The 18,280-nt window shown below is 42.0% G+C and overlaps 1 protein-coding gene across 37 annotated transcripts in view; it reads left to right on the top strand.

The window, feature by feature from the left end:
* Positions 1–18,280, top strand: part of Erc2 (ELKS/RAB6-interacting/CAST family member 2) — an 856,263-nt gene that overhangs the window by 418,784 nt on the left and 419,199 nt on the right. For 25 of the 37 annotated variants that reach the window (XR_383172.4, XR_001781112.2, XR_383171.4 and 22 more), the window contains one exon: positions 5,417–5,428. The exons of the other annotated variants lie outside the window; for them this stretch is intronic. Coding sequence is in view for 19 of the 25 variants with exons in the window: in XM_006518931.3 (XP_006518994.1) it covers positions 5,417–5,428 (12 nt within the window). In the remaining 6 variants the exon portion in view is untranslated. The remainder of the gene's footprint in view (positions 1–5,416; positions 5,429–18,280) is intronic. 37 annotated transcript variants of the gene reach the window in all.

Consider the following 18,280-nt stretch of genomic DNA (forward strand, 5'->3'; position numbering starts at 1 on the left):
TCCTCCTTAAAAATTATCTTTCAAGAGGATCTTAGCCTGCTTGGAAAATAAGTGTGGTTAAATATGTTGGGTAGGGTCTACATGATTACAAATTCAGTCTAAAAGAATGAGTCTAAAACAGACTTCTAGTACCTTTACATTTTGAGATAAACTATACCTATATCATATTTATGTGTGGCATGGTCAGGAAAACTATGCTAGCTACTAATGCTTTTTCCTATACTTTCTGTAAGGAAAGGACTTTCTAAACACTCTCACATAGCTCCATAGAACCTCTGAGTATTTCTCATTGGTTCTGCAATGAGGCAGAATTTGTTTTTCTAGATTCAATCCATATGGAAGAGATCAGCCAATTTTGAATAAATCAGTGAATGCTTGCCAGCTTGGACAAAGACCCTTGTGAGGTTCTGAAGGACTTGAAGACATGTGCAGACTAGTGCTCTGTGGCCTTACAAGAATGATAATGGGCTTTTGCTAAAGAAAGACCTGGGTTCCAATTCTGCATCTGCTATGTGCCAGCACCGTGGCCGTGAATCTTGTTAAAGCTGAATCTCTAACAACCTATTAAAATATACTCTGTTTTGTGTCTACCCAGTTTTCATATAAGGTAGGACACTAACCTCTTTATGAAGAACGGAATGTCAAAACAAATCAGTCCTCAGTATTAACTGCCTGCATTGGGTAGGCAGATTATTCACAGTGAAATTTCAGCAATGTTTTCAATATTGTATTTAATCATTTGAACACCAAATTTATGAATAGTTATTTTAATAATTATAGCCTTTTTTGTTAACACTGTGAATAAGTTTGATTCAGTGTAACTAATTTTAGCACATAAGGCAGCTTCTTTTTTATTGAGGTAACTATGCAAATTCAAATCTTTAAGGGTAGGCTGACAAGATGGCTTAATAGGTAAAGGTACCAGCCATCAAGCATGAGTTGGATTTCTAGGACCCACATAATGAAAAGAGGGAGCCTTGCCCTCTGATCTTCAGACACAGGCACATGTATGCCTCTTCCTGCATACATACAAACAAATATATGCAAAAGAAAAATTTAAGGCATAATAGAACTTAAAAAATGATCTCCAAGAGCTTTAAAATTTAAAGTGTAGGAAAGGTCTACCAGAGTGCTGGTTCTTAAAATTACAGGGCCATGGTCAAGTTTAGATGTAGCTATCTATATGGCCTTTTTGGAGTTATATTTTAGAATCAGTTTTTCTGAGGAAGAAGAAAAAATGCTAGTATAGGATCACAAAGAACTTAAGACTCTGTCTCATTGCTTCAAAACTAAACATTGAAAAGTTTAATCACCTTTTGTGATCATTCATTCATTCATTCATTCATTCCCAATGACCGTCCTATGGTCAGAGATGAGCAGTTGTTCGGCAGGTCTATGAACTTCTAGTCTACCTCTTTGAGAAGCAGTTATCTTAGTGGATGATGTCATAGACAACAACACCATCATTACTAGTAATACCAATTATAATAAGAAGAATAAAGTCTTTGTATTTTATCATCACTGAGTGCCAGATACCATGTTGAGCACTTGACCTGGAGACTTGCATTGACTTAATCTTACCCAAAGAAGCCCCCCCCTGTAATGTATGAAGAAGCATGAATTATACACATTTAGTGACTTCCTAAAGATTATAGAGCTCAGAAGAATCAAAACTGGAATTCAAACCCAGGAGCAGCTGAGGACAGTGTTTTCCACCAAGGGGCCATGTAGACAAACTCATCTCTCAGCACTGAAGTCATGCAGGGAGCCTGAGGGTCCTCTCTTAGCAGGCCCTGAGGCCACCAGAGCCCTGCCTCTTTGTTATTAGTTTCCAGGAGGGAAAGTGATTCTCTGAATGTTTAGAAGGCATTTTTTTTTTCTGTACTAAAGCAATTCCTGAGAACTGTAATTGAAAATCAGGATTGGCTACCATAAACATTTACATATAAATGGCTTAATTATCTAGTTGAAAAAACAGGTCTTAGCTGGGCTTTGTAGCCATTAAATCATCAAGAATATTCACAGTTTTATTTCTTCAATATGGAAAGCATTAAAGCAGCAGTGATTTTACAGGCATTTATCTTTATGTACTTTCTGCACATTTTCTTTATCTCTGCATTTGCCTCTCCTTAAAGCTGATGCCTCCCAGGCACTGTAATTCATAAAACATGTGCGAGAGGCTGACTCTGTCCCAGGTCTCGGCCTGCCTGCATCTTGGGTCCAGCAGCAGAACACAGTCTGGGAAATGTCTGAGTCCCACCCCAGCCCTGGCCCCTAAGGAGGTGGGGGTGGAGGTCCAGAGAGAACTCTCCTGGGAAAGAGGGCGCAGCCTTGGCCTCCCTTTCTGAAGCATTATCTGCTGGGTTGCATGTGTATTCACCATTCCCACCAAAGGGCCTTCCTCAACGTTTTCAGGCAGCCCTCTTCTCAAGGGTTAGTCAGTATCTCTGCTGGCTGAAACTACAAAATTCATACCTCATAATGTTGAGACCGAAAGACTTCTTAGCATTATGACATATATCTCCATTTTGGAGTCATAGAGAGTGCCTGCAATTAAGTTTGTGATTTTGAAAACCAAAATATTGAACTTGAAATGAATTTGTGGTCTCTGGCTTGTAACGTGACCTACCGGAGCGAAAAGCCCTCTTTTTGAAGCAGCTCATGTTCTAAAATGTTCCAGAACGTCTGTCACGTGCAACAAAACCCCTGAGGTTAAGATTGGTTCTGCTACTCTAGTGGGGGCCAGCTTCTCTCCGAGAGGCCAGTGTGTCTTCTTTTTCTGTTCATCTTCTCATTTAAAAGAGTTTCTCCACCATTAATATATTCTGCATAGTATACAGCTGCCATTTGCAGTGTTTCTTCAGTGCCACAAGAATGCTGTTTCTCATCCGCCATTGGAAACTCAGCTTTTTAAGGTGCATGGTGCGTTTCCTTTGATGTGCATCTCACACAATGAACTCTTGTCCTGGATGCTGGTGTTCTAGCTGGAAGCTCTTGCTTCAATCATAGGCTGCTCTGGAGGAGCCGGTCACAGGGACAATGGCCTAAAGCAAATCCGAGAGTGGGTCAGAAGCAGGCTGCTTCCTTTGCTCTATTGTGATGTCAACTGTCACATGGACTCCACAACTCAGCAGCTGACTGCACCTTGGAGGCCGTGAAGCACTGCACTCTCAGTATTCATCACACTCTCCAGGGTTTATTTAACTTCCACATGAGTCTGTGCTGCCAAAGAAGGAAAGGGAATAATAGGTCTGTGAAGCAAGGCCTCCTGCTCCTGGGTTTCTTGTGTCCCACCCATGGGAAGGAGTCAGTCGGGTGACCTTAGCATAATTATCTTAAATCTCTTAGGGCTTTTCCTGATGTTTGTCCAGAGCTCAAAATGAGTCCTCAGCCATATGCATCCCTCTAGATGGTGGAGGAACAGGGGGAACAGGGGCCCCTGGGGACTCCCCCTATAAGATATAACATCAGAGCGGAAGACATGGTACAGCTTAATTATCTGGATCAGGGTTAATGCCATCAGACATTTAGACATTGAAAAATGATTTTTGGTGCCTAACAGAACCATATCTAATGTCGAGAAAGAAACTATTATTTTCTTCTCTGATTTTCTCTATAACGTGCTGACATAATTTCCTTGATGCCTTTCAGGGCTCATTTTTGAAATGCAAACTTAAACTTTCTTATTATCTCTCGAGTGTGCTAATATATTCTAAAAGTCTCAAAATACAAGGGAGAGACCTGGTATGAGCTCTACTTATTTTGATATATACACCTTTCCTCTGAGTAATTTTGTTTATTACTTCACTTGAAGAAATGTTTTAAAAATTATTTGTGGAATTTATTTATTCTTATTTTATGTGTATGGGTGTTTTGCCTGCTTGTATGTATATGTACCACATGTGCGCCTGGTACCTGAGGAGACCAGAAGAGGGTGTCAGAGTCCCTGGCATTGGAGTAACTGATGGTTTTGAACTGTCCTAACTGTCAGGTAGGTGCTGGGAATTGAACTCATGTCCTCTGGAAGAGCAGCCAGTGCTCTAAACCATAGAGCCATCTCTCCAGCCCAAGAAATTTCTAAAATAAAGTTGTAAGGAACTAAAACACAATAGTAACCCCAATGGAAGGCAGCTCCATCTGAAGTACCTGCCAGCTGCTCAGCATCTTCTATCAAGGGCCAAGATCCTCAACTTACTTCAGTCTGATCCAGAAGGGTTAGAAACAGCTGCTGAGCTGTGTGGCTACAGTCACCATGATGGCCATGATCTGACTTGGATCAGTGGTATGTTTACGACTGAGAGACATCTGACCTAGACTGTGAAGTTCTCCATGTGTGCACTTTAAAATTTTCTCTTTGATTTTTATCATCGTTGTCAACCTTGTTTTCATTTGAAATGTTCTAGGTTAGACTTTATCTTAAGGATTTGTTTGTCCATTTATGCAACATCCTTACAACTACATTACAACATGAAATGGCAGGGATCCTGTGAGCAGATGGTTGGACAGATGTTTTGTGTATCCACTTCACTTTGGGGAAGGGTATTTTACAGGTTAACAAAAATGAACATCTACTACATGTTCTTTTCATAGCTTGCAGCATAACCGTAACTTTCTCCCCTAAGCTTGCCTTCCTATTACAGACTACTGTCTTACCTGGTTGGAAGTTCTTATGCAAATAAGTTAACAAACATGTGGGTATTCTCAGTGGTACGGTCAGAACCTTGTATTTCTCAGTGGAAAGGAACTACTCCCTGCTTTGGAAGTTGCCCTTGTAGGGAGGCTAACGGGCAGGCAGTGCCTCACCAACAGCCCTACTCATAGTGCCTTTGCTCATAGCGAGGTGCAGTGCCCAATAAGCATTAACTGTGAATCTTTGAGCCAGAATGCAAATTGCTAAGTTCCTCTGTTTTTAAGAATGAAGGAAAACCATCTCTTAGGATGTAACCACCCCACCCACTTATTCAAATAAAAGATTCAAAAACATCACAGCTTATTGTTTGACCTTAGTGATTTCAGTTTTGTCTTATCAAATATAAGAACAAAACACTGTGCACACAAGTAGGTAGGAACTTCCTCTGCCAATGTTCATTTAAAATACTCAAATGTGGTCACTGTACTGAGGCAGGAACAGCTCTCTGGTTCCCGCCAGTGCCTGTGTGAATATGTGTATGCCAGCAGATACCGGTTTCTTATGCATGATCTGTAATGGAACAGCTTATGGTGTGTGCCCAAGGTTTCGGGGTATATATCAGATAAAAGTTGCTTTATTATCCTTCATTTGGCTATAGAACCTGCTAATGTACCATCTGTTGGCTGTATGTTTAAAACTAATGGCTCTCCCTCCTTTTGTTCTCTTCTGCTACCCCTTCCTTTCTGCTTGTCTCCAAACCGCTGCTCTCACCCTTGCTCCAATCAGCTTGACTCTCAGGTCAGTACTCGCCGTTTTCCTTTCCCTGTCTCCCTCCTGAGCTCACCTTACTGCTTGCATTTGTTTAGTATGAGAAGTCATTGTGCTATTTCCCCAAGAGAGAATGCATGACGACACTTCGTGGAGTGTGGAACGGAGGAAATACACAACGCAGGGTGCAAGTGCATCTTAGGGGGCGAGTGCTCCTCCCTGAGACAGGTGACATCACAAACCAAAGCATTTGGTCCTTTTGTTTAAGTAATCAAGTCAATTGTGTTGTGAAATTCAAATTCAAATTCAAAATCAAAATGTGCTTTGAAGGATGTATAGGGTTTCCTTAAAGTCACTTTTGAAAATGATTAGTATGTTAGTTACATAGTATACACACACACACACACACACACACACACACACACACATACAGTGCACACACATACAGTGTACTCACATACAGTGCACACATACATACAGTACAAACACACATATAGTGCATACACACATATAGTACACATATACACATGCAGTGCACACACACATACAGTGCACACACACATACAGTGTATAAACACATACAGTGCACACACACAGTGTACTCACATACAGTGCACACACACATACAGTGTATAAACACATAAAGTGCACACACACAGTGTACTCACATACAGTGCACACATACATACAGTACAAACATACATATAGTGCATACACACATATAGTGCACATATACACATGCAGTGCACACACACATACAGTGCACACACACATACAGTGCACACACACAGTGTACTCACATACAGTGCACACACACATAAAGTGCACACACACATACAGTGCACACACACAGTGTACTCACATACAGTGCACACACACATAGAGTGCACACACACATACAGTGTACTCACACACAGTGCACACACACACATACATACAGTGCACACACACAGTGTACTCACATACAGTGCACACACATACACACACACACATGTAACTTTCTGTCATTGTTTCAGCTTTATTAGTTTCCTCCTCTTTACTGACAGAACATGACACTTTAATCATCCAGGGCAAAGGATGTAGAAACCTGGATTCATGATTGACTGTGCACTGTAGATTAATGAGAAAAGTGAACATTTTATTTGAAATTTCTATCCTAGCTTTGAATTCTATGATTGGAGGTCTGAGTCAATAATTTTCCCTTTCTTAGGTTAAGGAATATTTTTTCTTTTACTAATACATGATAATTTAACATAATAAAATGTTTAATCTAACAGCGCTTTCTTATCATTCAAATGATTTTAATAAAGGATACTCATTGTGTGTTTGGGTGCTATATATATATAGACTTCAAAAATATAAAATGAGATGAAGAGGCCAGCCTTCAGTTTGAAGTCTGTATAGTTCTTTTGAGAGACAAGCTTTTTTGAATTTTCCTCTTTATGGAGGCTCTCCACTCTCTACTCTGTTCTGTCCCCTAAGCCACCAAGCCAGTGCCTTTACATCAGCTGCAAATAACTTCAAACTGAAGCCTCCTGCTTACATACCAGAATTGTCTCACCACCAGCTCCCAGCTCTGTGTGTCTAGGCTCCCAGGCCCTGAGGAGTCTCAGTGGTTCCAAGGTACCACACTGTGGGTGCCTTGGAAGCCTCTTGAACATCATCAGATTGCAGGAAAATCCACTCTTAAAAGCTTCACCTCAGAGGTCTCATCAGTGTTCATAGCACAGACTGCAACAGTGCGCTCACCAGAGATCTAATGAGGTGGGCCAGATTGCCGGCCATACCTATTTGCAGAATTACAAATTTCACAATGGGATATGGGCAGAAGGCTTAGCCACTTGGCATCCAAATCCATATTCCAGAGTTTGGATTCACTCATTCAGTGAAGCTTTCAGCTTTTTGCCCTGCTTTTCCCCTCACCCTCTGTCATTGGCTACCCTTGACCCGCACTTTTAGATATTAAAGCCTTTGTGACAAGGGCTCCCTTTGCTCTTCTGCATCAGACTCCTTGCCTGGGCCTTCAGTTTTCCCCTCTTCTTTTGTATCAGTAACTGTAATGGAATGTACTTAGTTTTCCTCTTATTCATAGTGTATGAACATGGATTATTATTTCCATTATTGTACAAGGCCCAGATCAACAGTAACTTGGAGGAACTAGTAAGTCTCTGGATAAAGGGTAGTGTGTGCTGATGTCTTTGATAAAATATAGCCGCCAAGTCTAGTAGATAAATTGTACAGTCTAAATCAAGGTTCAAATCATTCCAATGTCATTTAACAGATTGCTTCAAATGAGCCTGGAGGAGAAAATGGGCCATCATTGGGAAAAACCTCTGATTGTCTTTAGTATAGAAAGATTTGGACAGTCCTGAGCTTACGGAAAGGAAAAAGTCTGTAGAGTCTTGGAAACCTTTCTTAAGCCCTGGCAACCTCTTAGAATTAACTGTGCTCCTCCTGCAACTGCTTCCAGGTTTACCAGTCAAAATAAAAGAGAATGTAACAATAGAATTGATTACAGGATTCTGGCCCCAAAACTGTCTTTTTATGGCTTATGAGAGAGAGAGAGAGAGAGAGAGAAGGGGGGAGGGAGAGAGAGAGAGAGAGAGAGAGAGAGAGAGAGAGAGAGAGTCCACACACATATGTGGATGTTTATGTACATCATGGATTTTAGAACTATCAAGTCTAATCCCCCTGAGCTTACAAGTCTGTGGTCTGCCATGCAGGTTTCCCCTCTCAATCTGAGGTTTGAAATGTTACTAACACTGGGGCTTTTCTACATGCCCTGAACTCCATGAGAAAGTCTTCTCTGCAAAAGCTTTTGCAGATTACCTCATTTCCTTTCTAAACGCTGATGCTTAAACCCGGGTGGACTGGTATTAGATTTGGGTTCGGTGTAGCGCACATGTTCTGTTCCAAGCCTGTTTGGGTCTCCACTGCAGTAAATGCATCTCCTGTGAAGACTCCCTTTGCATACAAAGCAGTAGGAACAGCGGAGATTTAGTAGGATCCTTGTATTGTACTCAGGGGTGGGCTTATGGGAGATTTGCTCATTTCTAACACGTGACTTATGACTGATGAGGTTATTGTGATAAATGCATGCAGGAATTGACTAAAAAGGAAAAAAAGTCCTTTGGGATGCAGTTCAAACTCCTGCCAAAATATCAACCAAATAAACCCAGAAGGTTCTCCCAGCCCCTGGCTCCCTGTGGATCCTTTCTCAGATGTGTCTGTGTTTCGGCCTTAGTGCCCCCCTCACAGAGAGTAAGCAGTTGCTTTTGGAACAAATCTCACTGAACAGCATGTGTTCTGTGGAGGTTCCATGGGTGATGACCCCATGAATCTCCCCGTGAATGGGTATGAGCTGATGGCTTGTACCTTGTGGCAGGCATAAGCCATTGTTACAGGATCACTTCAAACATCTCTATGAGAAGAAATCATTTGTGGCGTTCTTCCCAACTGAGCACCATGCTCTCTCAATCCCTTACTCTTCTATCAAATGATGATGTCAAACCTCCCAGACCTCAGAGGCCCATTGCTCAAGACGTAAAAAGAAAGCCACCTAGTCATTTGTTTTACTATCCTATAATCTGTTGGGGACAATTCTTTATTCCATTGCTTCCTTAAACGCATAGTGAGTACCTACTACGTGCTGGACTAGGTTGTATGTGCTGGCATTTTAGAGAATAGCGATTAAAGTAACCTGAAGTTGAAGAATGATATTCTTCATTTTAATGCTCATGATGTAGGTTGATAATTACAATAGGAATAATAATAATAACAGAAATAGAAAAAATTAGGATTGGTAGCTACAGAGACACAGGTAACACCACACGCCATGCTGAAATGTTCACATCTGATGTAGTAACCTCTTGTTATTACCACTTTTAAGGTTGGGAAAGTAGTCTCTTCCACATTAGAAAGAAAAAAAACCTGAAGTTCATAAAGGGTGAGTATTTGCCTTTGTTAACATAGTCAGTGAGGGAAGGTGTCGATTTTCCTCCCTGCCATCTATCCTTTCTGACTTACAAATGAGATCTTTCACTACTCCAGCCAGAGTTACCTTTGTAACAGTTCCAAGCAATCCTGTAGTTAGGAAATCTGGGCAGCTCCTTTCCATCTGCTGGTTTCTGAACATGGTGTTTAGAGAGTATATCCCGGGAAGGGGCTTTGGGGAAGCTTCTGCCTTCATGTGGAGCTCAGGAGAGCTAATGTGGTCCTACCACCACTGGCCCAGCATGGATGCTGCCCTTCCAGTGCCTAGCCTGGTGTTACTTCTTCCTGTGGCCCTCATCTGAGCCTGATGGTATTTTCTCCAAGACTACAGTCTGATGCCCCACACCAGCCGTGTTCCTGAAACTATGCCCTTGCGGAGAAAGGGCTCCCTGGTAGTTTTCTCCCCCTCATCTTGGTACCTGTCCTCATCGGCATGAGTTCTCTGTTACCTGTACTAAAAGCATGCACAGCACTAGACTGAAGAAAAGAAAGAATTAACTTCCTATCGAGCCAGATATTTGAAAATTCAAGAAAAACAAAAACCCGGACAAGATGGCGACAGGGGAATCTTCATGCAAGTCACTTATTTGCTTCCCTCACTCCTCTGTTTCCTTTTCTTCTTCTTCTTCTTCTTCTTCTTCTTCTTCTTCTTCTTCTTCTTCTTCTTCTTCTTCTTCTTCTTCTTCTTCTTCTTCTTCTTCTTCTTCTTCCTCCTCCTCCTCTTCCTCCTCTTCCTCTTCCTCTTCCTCTGCCTCCTCCTCTGCCTCCTCTGCCTCCTCTTCCTCCTCCTTCCCCCCCTTCCCTCTGTCCCTCCATCATTCCTTCTGCCCTTCCCTTTTCTGTTTCTTCCTAGACTAAACTTGTCAGTCCTTTTTCATGGGAATATGGCAACAAAACCAACTTAACCCCTCAGCTCACTGATTCAAAGAGCAGTACTTCCTATAAGGAAGGATTTGGTCCCCAAGGAAAACAATGTACCCTGATGCTAATAACTGGAAAAATGGGGCTTTGGGCCTCTATCCCCCCCCCCACTTCCCATTGAGGCTAGAGGGGTTATCCACAGGTCAGAAAATCATTTCCCTGTTTAAAGCTGCCTTATACTGATGCTGACGTCTCTGGTGAAGTGTCAGAAAATTTTATGCCCAAGCAAAGCTGGTAGAAAGCCAGAAATCCTCGGAGTTTTCCTTGGGTGCAAATATTTTATTGGGAATGGAAGAAAGTTGTTTTCCCTGATTTACAGTCTCTGCAGACATAAAATAGGATCTATATTTAGAAATGATTTTGAACCTTTGAGGTGTAGCCAGGGGTGGGTGCTTGTACCTTCCCCGTCTGGCCACAGTGGGACTTGCCACGGTGAATGTTCACTGAACGAGCTCTGATTTATGGACTTAGGACTTTGGCTCTATAGCGTTTTCGTGTTTTAGCTTTTGCTGGTGCTGCTATCCTGGCATTCTTCCTGTACTATTGAACACAGTGAGAATGGCAGGAACACAACTGACATTGTAGTTGAGATGTTCTGCTGTTCTTTTGTTTCTGGGAGTGAGTAAAGTCATTTTCAAGGTGCAGATCTGCTGGGACAACAGCAATAGTAAGAGGTAGTTCCGGGATTCCCTTCCCAGGTCCCACCCACCATAAGTGGTACCAAATTAGCAGAGCTCTTCGTTATTGTCGCATTCCAAAATCATCTCCCAAGTCTCTCCCCCGCCTCCCGCCCCTGCCCCAACCCTCAGCATTTGGTTGGTGCCACCATATGGGTAAATATCAGCCAATAGTAAATCTCTCAAGATATGTTAGCCTTTCCTATAAATGTTGAGATGGGGAAGGAATTTTAAAAATTGGTTTCTTGGTATTATTATAAATCACTTTCTAGAAAAAATAATATCATATTTCCTTTATACAGTCTCCCTTATGAAATGTGAATTCTATCACTTCATTACCCACAGTGCTGGCTGAAGTTGTAGGGAAACCTGAACACGTAGTAACTGGACAGGTCTTCCAAGTTGAGTGAAAGGCTTGGAATGCCCATCCTGGGTCCTATCAGAGCCTCTGGGAAGCCAGTGGTATTGGGAACCAGTTTAAAAGTGAGGGGATGTTGTGCATCTGCCTCTGGAGAAAACGCCTTGTCAGTTTTATATCTGACAAAGGTTTTGGAAGTGTTCTTTGGGGGAGACTGTTAGTTTTACTATTTTCTAATATTCCAGAGATGAGATGGACTATAAGTTAAACTAATTAAGCTGGATAGGGAGGGTGGGGAACCAGAACCCAGTGATCTTTGCACTGGGGGGCAACCATTTTACTAAAGGTAGAAAACATTGTGTTTTCTCTATTTCCCAGCCCCTGGACATGCAGTGCATCCTGGAGAATTGTTTTCATAGTAAAACTTGAATTTTAGAAAGTATAGAGGAGGCTTAGAAATGAAACTGAGCTTCCCTTGAATAGCCTGTGGTTGTTTTTTTTTGTTTGTTTGTTTTTGTTTTTGTTTTTTTTTTGGTTTTGTTTTGTTTTGTTTTGTTTTTTTAATTCTTTTCAGCTGAAGAATGGCATGGTCCTGTGCTTTAACGTTACTTTCCTGGGATTTTTTGAGCTAGCAACCTGGTTAGCAGAAGAGTTGCTCCTTTTAGTGAATAAAGAGCTGTATACACCAGCACTTTTGTTTTAAGACAGTTCTTTTCAAGGCAAGGGCAAAGAGTGATTGCCACAGAGCTTTGAAGCAATGAGCTACCTGCATGAGGCCCTAGTCTGTTACTGTGAAGGCACAATGGTAGATAGTTTGTTGTGGGGAGGGGCAGAATTTCATGGAGAACTGCTTTGCAAATCTGCATTTCAGATCTTGGGAAGACCTTGTTAGAAGGCATTGACAAGGCAAGCAGCACCTTGCTCAGATAGGGTCATTCCTCCTGGGACAGGCTCTCCTGGCCTTTGGCATTGGTCAACTGGGGTATTCTCCAGGCTGAACTGAAATGTGTGAGCTGAAGTGTAAGAGAGTAGTTTTAAATTTAACTTCAGAGCCCTCTGCTATTGAACCATTGGTCAGTTTGATGGTTCCAAGGATAGCATGCTGTGTTGCTCACAGATAATGGCTGTGGAGAGAATGAGCAGGCTAGTAATTGCCAGCTGGCGAATCTCCTGATAACCTGCAATGAATGGGCCTTAGTGAGAAACACTCACTGGGTAATTGGCAGATAGGTGTCCTATCACTCTGCTAAGTGTGGGCACTCCTGCATCATCTAAGCATGCTAAGTAGAGACTCTAGGGATTCCTGACCAGATAAAGCATCATGGCACTTGGGTTTCATGGGTGTCTGTCCTAGAACAAACATTATGCTATATTATTTCACTCTTAGTCCAGTTTTTTTTCAAGTTATTATCTATTGTTGGAACAGTAAATGTAGGAACATAGATAGACTACATTCCAAAAGTTAGTGTCATCATTGTACAGTTAGTACATGTGACAAGGTAGGTCATGTCTAAGTCTCTTGTGTGTAAAATGAGGACATCTGTGTTACTGCTTATCACTCAGAGGCTCAGGGCCATGATTCTCACTGAACATGGAACACAGTCCAGGCTCAGACAGACATTTGTAAATGGCAGTGATTTTAGTTGTTATGGTTTGGCTATGACAAAGGTTTTTATGCCATGAGGAATAGGTGAGAGCATTGTGTTTACAAGAGAAGTGTGTCATTGTTCCTCTTGTCAGAAAGCTGAATGTCTATAATAAAGTCTCCAGGCTCCTCACTAGGCCACTGAGAAGTTGACTTTTTAGCAGAAATGTTGAAAGCGTCATCTGGCAAATGCCAGTGCAGATAGGAAATTAATCTTCTGCTTAGAGAAGGAAACCTTATAGGAGCACATGAAAGAATTCATTCAGTATTTGTTTGTCTTATATGAGGACGCATTTTAGACTTTTCCAGAACTCCTAAGATGGGATTTAGCTACTGCCTTTCTGCATTTATGAAGGAAAAGATTTGATTTATTTTTAAAGGAGTGGTTCCAGATCCAGCATATTCCTTCATCTATGTTTCCTATAATTACATAATAAACATTTATCAGATAGCAATTGAATATCAGCTTTGAGGCAGGCACTGTGATGTGACCAAGTCTGCCCATTGAAATAGCATCCTAAGACACAGAAGTAGAGTGATATGATTTTATATAATAGACAATTATAATAAATATATATGACAATAGTCATCATATCACTTAGTCACTTATGAAAATGATATAATATTTATTGATATAAACCTTGCCATTTTTCCCTTTGTAAATATCTTTATCTTTCCCATTTGAACACAAAATAGTTTTCCTTTTTCCTTTTGCATATTATTAAATTGTACCAGATGTCTCTTAAAAGCCTTTCAGGCATGTCAGATCCTTTCTTTTTCTGCCATAGTTATAACTGATAACCATGAGAAGGTGCTATTTGGTGCTATGAATGGGTGGATCTGTAGGTTAAGTTCTTGAATGTGAAGTTGCTGAGACAATACACTTGTAATTCTCCTAGACTTTGCCAGTTGCCCTCTCCAGGGACTAAATCCTTGAAGCCCCATTGGCATTTGTTTGACTGGGAGTGTATGTTTCTAACTCTTTTGTGTTTGTCACCAGGGCAAGTGGCAATGACATTTAAGTTTAATACTAACTTCTTTGGGTCTAAGTACAAGTGCAAATGGAATTAAGTATCTTTGTACTTATCCCCACAGTATTCTCTTGATCCTTTTTATACAGATTTATAGAAGCTCTTTTCTCCATCTTTTCTCAAGGATGGAGAAATTCATCCTTGGTCTAAGTTTGAAATTTTCCTTCATGTCTTTTCATTTGTGTAATTATTGTTGGCTACACTGATGGAGAAAAAATTAAAACCATTCTCAATTTGTCATCTTAAGTCTTTCTAATGTTGTCTAAATCTTGTATTATTAGAATTCTATGTTATACCATAAGACTATAAAGACAATTATCTTGTGGTTTATTTCAATGTTTTAATATCTTTCTCAGTCTGTTCCAGCTCCTATAACAAAATACCATCAGTAGATTAGCTTATAAATAAAGTTACTGGTTAATAGCTCCAGAAAGTGGCAAATCTAAGGTCAAGGGGCCATAGATGATTCTCCCTGTCCTGGGGGCCTGCTTTAACTCATACAGAACCTCCTTACTATACCTTCACAATGAAGAAGGGACAAACAAGTTTCCTTAGGTCTCCTTTATAAGGGTATTAATCCCATTCATCACTTCCAAGGCCCCACCTCATAATAATATCACCTTGTGGGTTTGGATTTCAACATATGCATTTTTGAGAGGATACGAACATTCCTTTAGTATTTTTATGGTTTGACTTTCTGAATTTAAGCCTTTGAACCATCTGGAATTTATCTTAGTGTAAGGCTTGAAGTATGGATATAACTTCATTTTTTTCCTAGGTCAAGTGAAGTTTAAATGTCACTTCCTCCATTGGCTGTTCGCTGGATCTCTGCCAGCCCAGGATAGGGCTGTACAATACATTCTCAGAGCTTCTCACTGGAATATAGAACATGCACTGAGCTATTTGGTCAATGTCTGCTTACTCTATCTGGAAAGGCCTTATCTTCTCCAAGCAGTGCATGCAAACAGTAGGTGTTCCATGAATACTACAGAATGGATACAATTCGAGGTGTGAAGAACGTAAGATATAGAGAGTCAGAGAGTCTGTTATTAGAAGCCTTGGGAAAGGCACAAAGTGCAGTGTGATGCACCAGGCAGCACTAGAAAGGATGGTGAGGAGGAGTCTGTAGTTCTTCCTACACAGAGCAGTATGATAGATGCTCCATGGGAACCTTGGGTGCTGACTTCTCCATCCTCTTGTGTGAGACCCAACACAATGTCAAGGTCCTTTTCCCCTTGAGAATCCTAGTTTCCCAGCCTCCCCTGACTTCAACAATACCTGCCTGAAGATAGTTCCTGTCTACATGTGTCAGAATAGAAAGCATGGCAGGAAGCAGATAAGAACAGTGAGATTTCAGCTCGTCAGTTTTCTAAAGTGTTAGGGAAGCAGCCTCACCTAGTAGGCAGATTGTAAAGACAGACTAAAACCAGGCCTTATATGTGACAAAGGGTGGCAGTATCTTTGAGAGTTCGAGCATTCAGAGAGGTGGGTGCTCCAGAAAGTTTCAAAGAATGTGATGGTATTTACTCTGGATGGAAATATGTGAGTGATTTTACGGGATGGGGTAGTAGGTAAGTAGTCTGAGCGAAAGCAAGGAGGTGGGAATATTTAAGGCATGCTCAGAAGAAAAGGTGGGTCTGCCACTGGCATCCTATAGCAGGCAGAAAAAATGGCCAAAAAGGATCAGCCCAGACAGTGGATTCCTTGCATACTCAGTGGAGATATTATGAGCATTTTGAGTATAGGAAGCAACAGGAGTCTACTGATGGCTGTAAGCTCTGTGTCTTCCCCAAGATGGAGAGTGGGGGGAGGAAACTAAAGATGGAAGGATGAGGGATGGAGAAACCCAGCATGCATAGGAGGGAATGACAACAAAGGAGCCATAGTGATGAGGACATACTTTTGAAGAAAGGATTTATGTGTTTTTATTTATATGCATGAGAGTTTTACTTTTGTGTATGTCTGTGTACTTATGTGTGGGCCAGGTGTCCCTGAAAGCCAGAAGAAGGTATCAGATCCTATGGAACAGTTGCCATGTGGGTGCTGGGAATTGAACCCTGGGACCTCTGGAAGAGCAGCCAGTGCTTCTTGACTGCTGAACCACCTCTCCAGCCCTGACATATTTACTCCTTTTTAAAAGACAAGCAAACAAACAAAAAAACCAGCAAAGACTGCAGAATTTTGTTTCATACTTTCTGTGTTTCTGGAAGAACAAGTCATGTCTCAATAAGAACTGTGGTGTGGGAGACAGAAACCAGCCTGTAGTACTCATGTGTGCTGATAAAGGGGAGCTGACACACGCAGCTCTTCAGCAGTCTACAGTTGTTAGCCACAGAAATTAGGGACAACTTCACTCAGTACTTAGTTTATGCCCGGCACAGAGCTCTGCGTTCTACAAGACATACTTTATGCTTCCCTCAGAGCGACAGCAAGGTGAGAGATGATGGTCTTCATCTTGGTTTTGCAAGGAGGAAACTGAGGCTGGGGATTAGACGTAATGGTCTCACTCTTACACAGCTACCAAGTAAGGAGCAGCATCGAGCAGCATCGCACACAGCCTTTTTTGATCCTGGAGGCTGTACCTAACTGCTATATCCTACTCCACAGCAAGACTTTTTTGTTTTTGTATGAATTGGTTTGGCCCCGAGCACCCTGGGAACCTTAGGGACTACTCTAATGTGCTTCTTTTGGGGTGGAAATCTGTTTCTGTAACACAAAGGATGCTGAGCGTTGATGAAAGCGGCTCACAATGGGAGCCGAGGAGAAGCTGTTTGTGTTGGCACTTAGAGCAGCCTTCTTCAGGACTGCGGGTCTGATCCTCACCCTCTCTGGAGCAGGAATGTGAAATTCCTCTTTCTGAAGTGAGTGTGAATGGACCTGGCGAGTGGCCTCCGTGGAGGCAGCGTCTTTGTATAAGGCAGTCATCAGCCTTGGAGCTACTTCAAGATTCATGAAAGGCAGAGATGGGGGAAGACCTTGGGCCATCCATCCTCCTGCTTGCTTAAGATGGTTCCCGGCGGGGATTCTGGGGCAGCAGCCAAGTGAGAAGATGTATTTCTAGGAGGGGTTTTTCTGCTTCTTCCAGGAATCATTTTTGGGACAGTTCTACATGGCCCCACACAGTGTGATCAGAGAATCCCTGCAGCATAAAAACGATGAAAAAGAATCGAAGGCCTCTGGTGTGATGTATGATGATTGTCCTTTGGGGAAACAAAACAAAGTAAAAACAAAACAACTTTGTGGGGAAGCTAGCCCCGCCCCTCGGTAGCTCAGGGGCGGGAGGGGAGGGGGGAAGCTGCATCTGCCTTGATCTTGCCCGAGACAAGTGGGAGGGCTGGCAGTACAGAGTGAAGGGCCCACTCCCAGGGCAGGCCCTCGCGCTGTCTTTGTTTTAGGTCAGAGGGTAGTATCATGCCATCACAATGTATGCTCTTTTTTTCCTACAGAGCTCGGGCCTTTTGTTTTGTTTTGTTTTTAAACTTTTAAACTTTAAACTTTGAAGCTTTAATGACTTTGTCTGTTGCCTGATGGAAAGGGTCTGTGTTGGCTTCTCCCATCTGGGCTGCTGGGGAGAGTGGGAGGTCCCTGCTGTTGGTCGGTCTGCTGCTCTGCCTTCTCGTCTCCCACAGACCCTTGGCTCTCCTGCAGGCTTTGAAGATGGTTTGGGCCTAGCAGTAACTTGACTTTGGTCAGTTTCTTTAATGTTAGGTGATGCTGTTTTGTAGGCTGGTTTCAGGAGCCAGTATACCAAGTTTTGCAGTGTGTAAAAGCTCGGGAGGCTTCGTCACGACCTAATCTTCAAACATAATTAGACCCCATTTTCAGATGTAATTTTATAAAAAGATAGTTCTAAGTGCTCTATGTGAAGTTTTTAGTTTTTTTCATCACCATAACAACACCATAGGAAGGCTTGATTAGCGTGGATAAATGAATCAACTGAGGTTTACTAAGGTTATTGATAATCTATTCAAGGTCGCTCTGAATTTGAACCTAGGCTGTAGAAGAGGAAGAGGCACGAGCATCCAGACGTGCTAGATTGTTTCTGTGTGCCTTCATGGTAGTTTGTCCTGAATGTCAGCTTGGTTGCAACACCATGCACCTAAGAGGCTATTGAAACATGACCTGGAGTATCTGTGATCATGTTTCCAGAGAGGGAAACACAAGGGAGGATGGCCCGTCCCAAATGTGAGTGGTACCATCCCATGAACTGATCAGAGTCTCTAAGATCAACATCACCACAGGTATACCTATCACTGC

Source organism: Mus musculus, chromosome 14 (genome assembly GCF_000001635.26).
Source record: "Mus musculus strain C57BL/6J chromosome 14, GRCm38.p6 C57BL/6J".
NCBI lineage: Eukaryota > Metazoa > Chordata > Mammalia > Rodentia > Muridae > Mus > Mus musculus.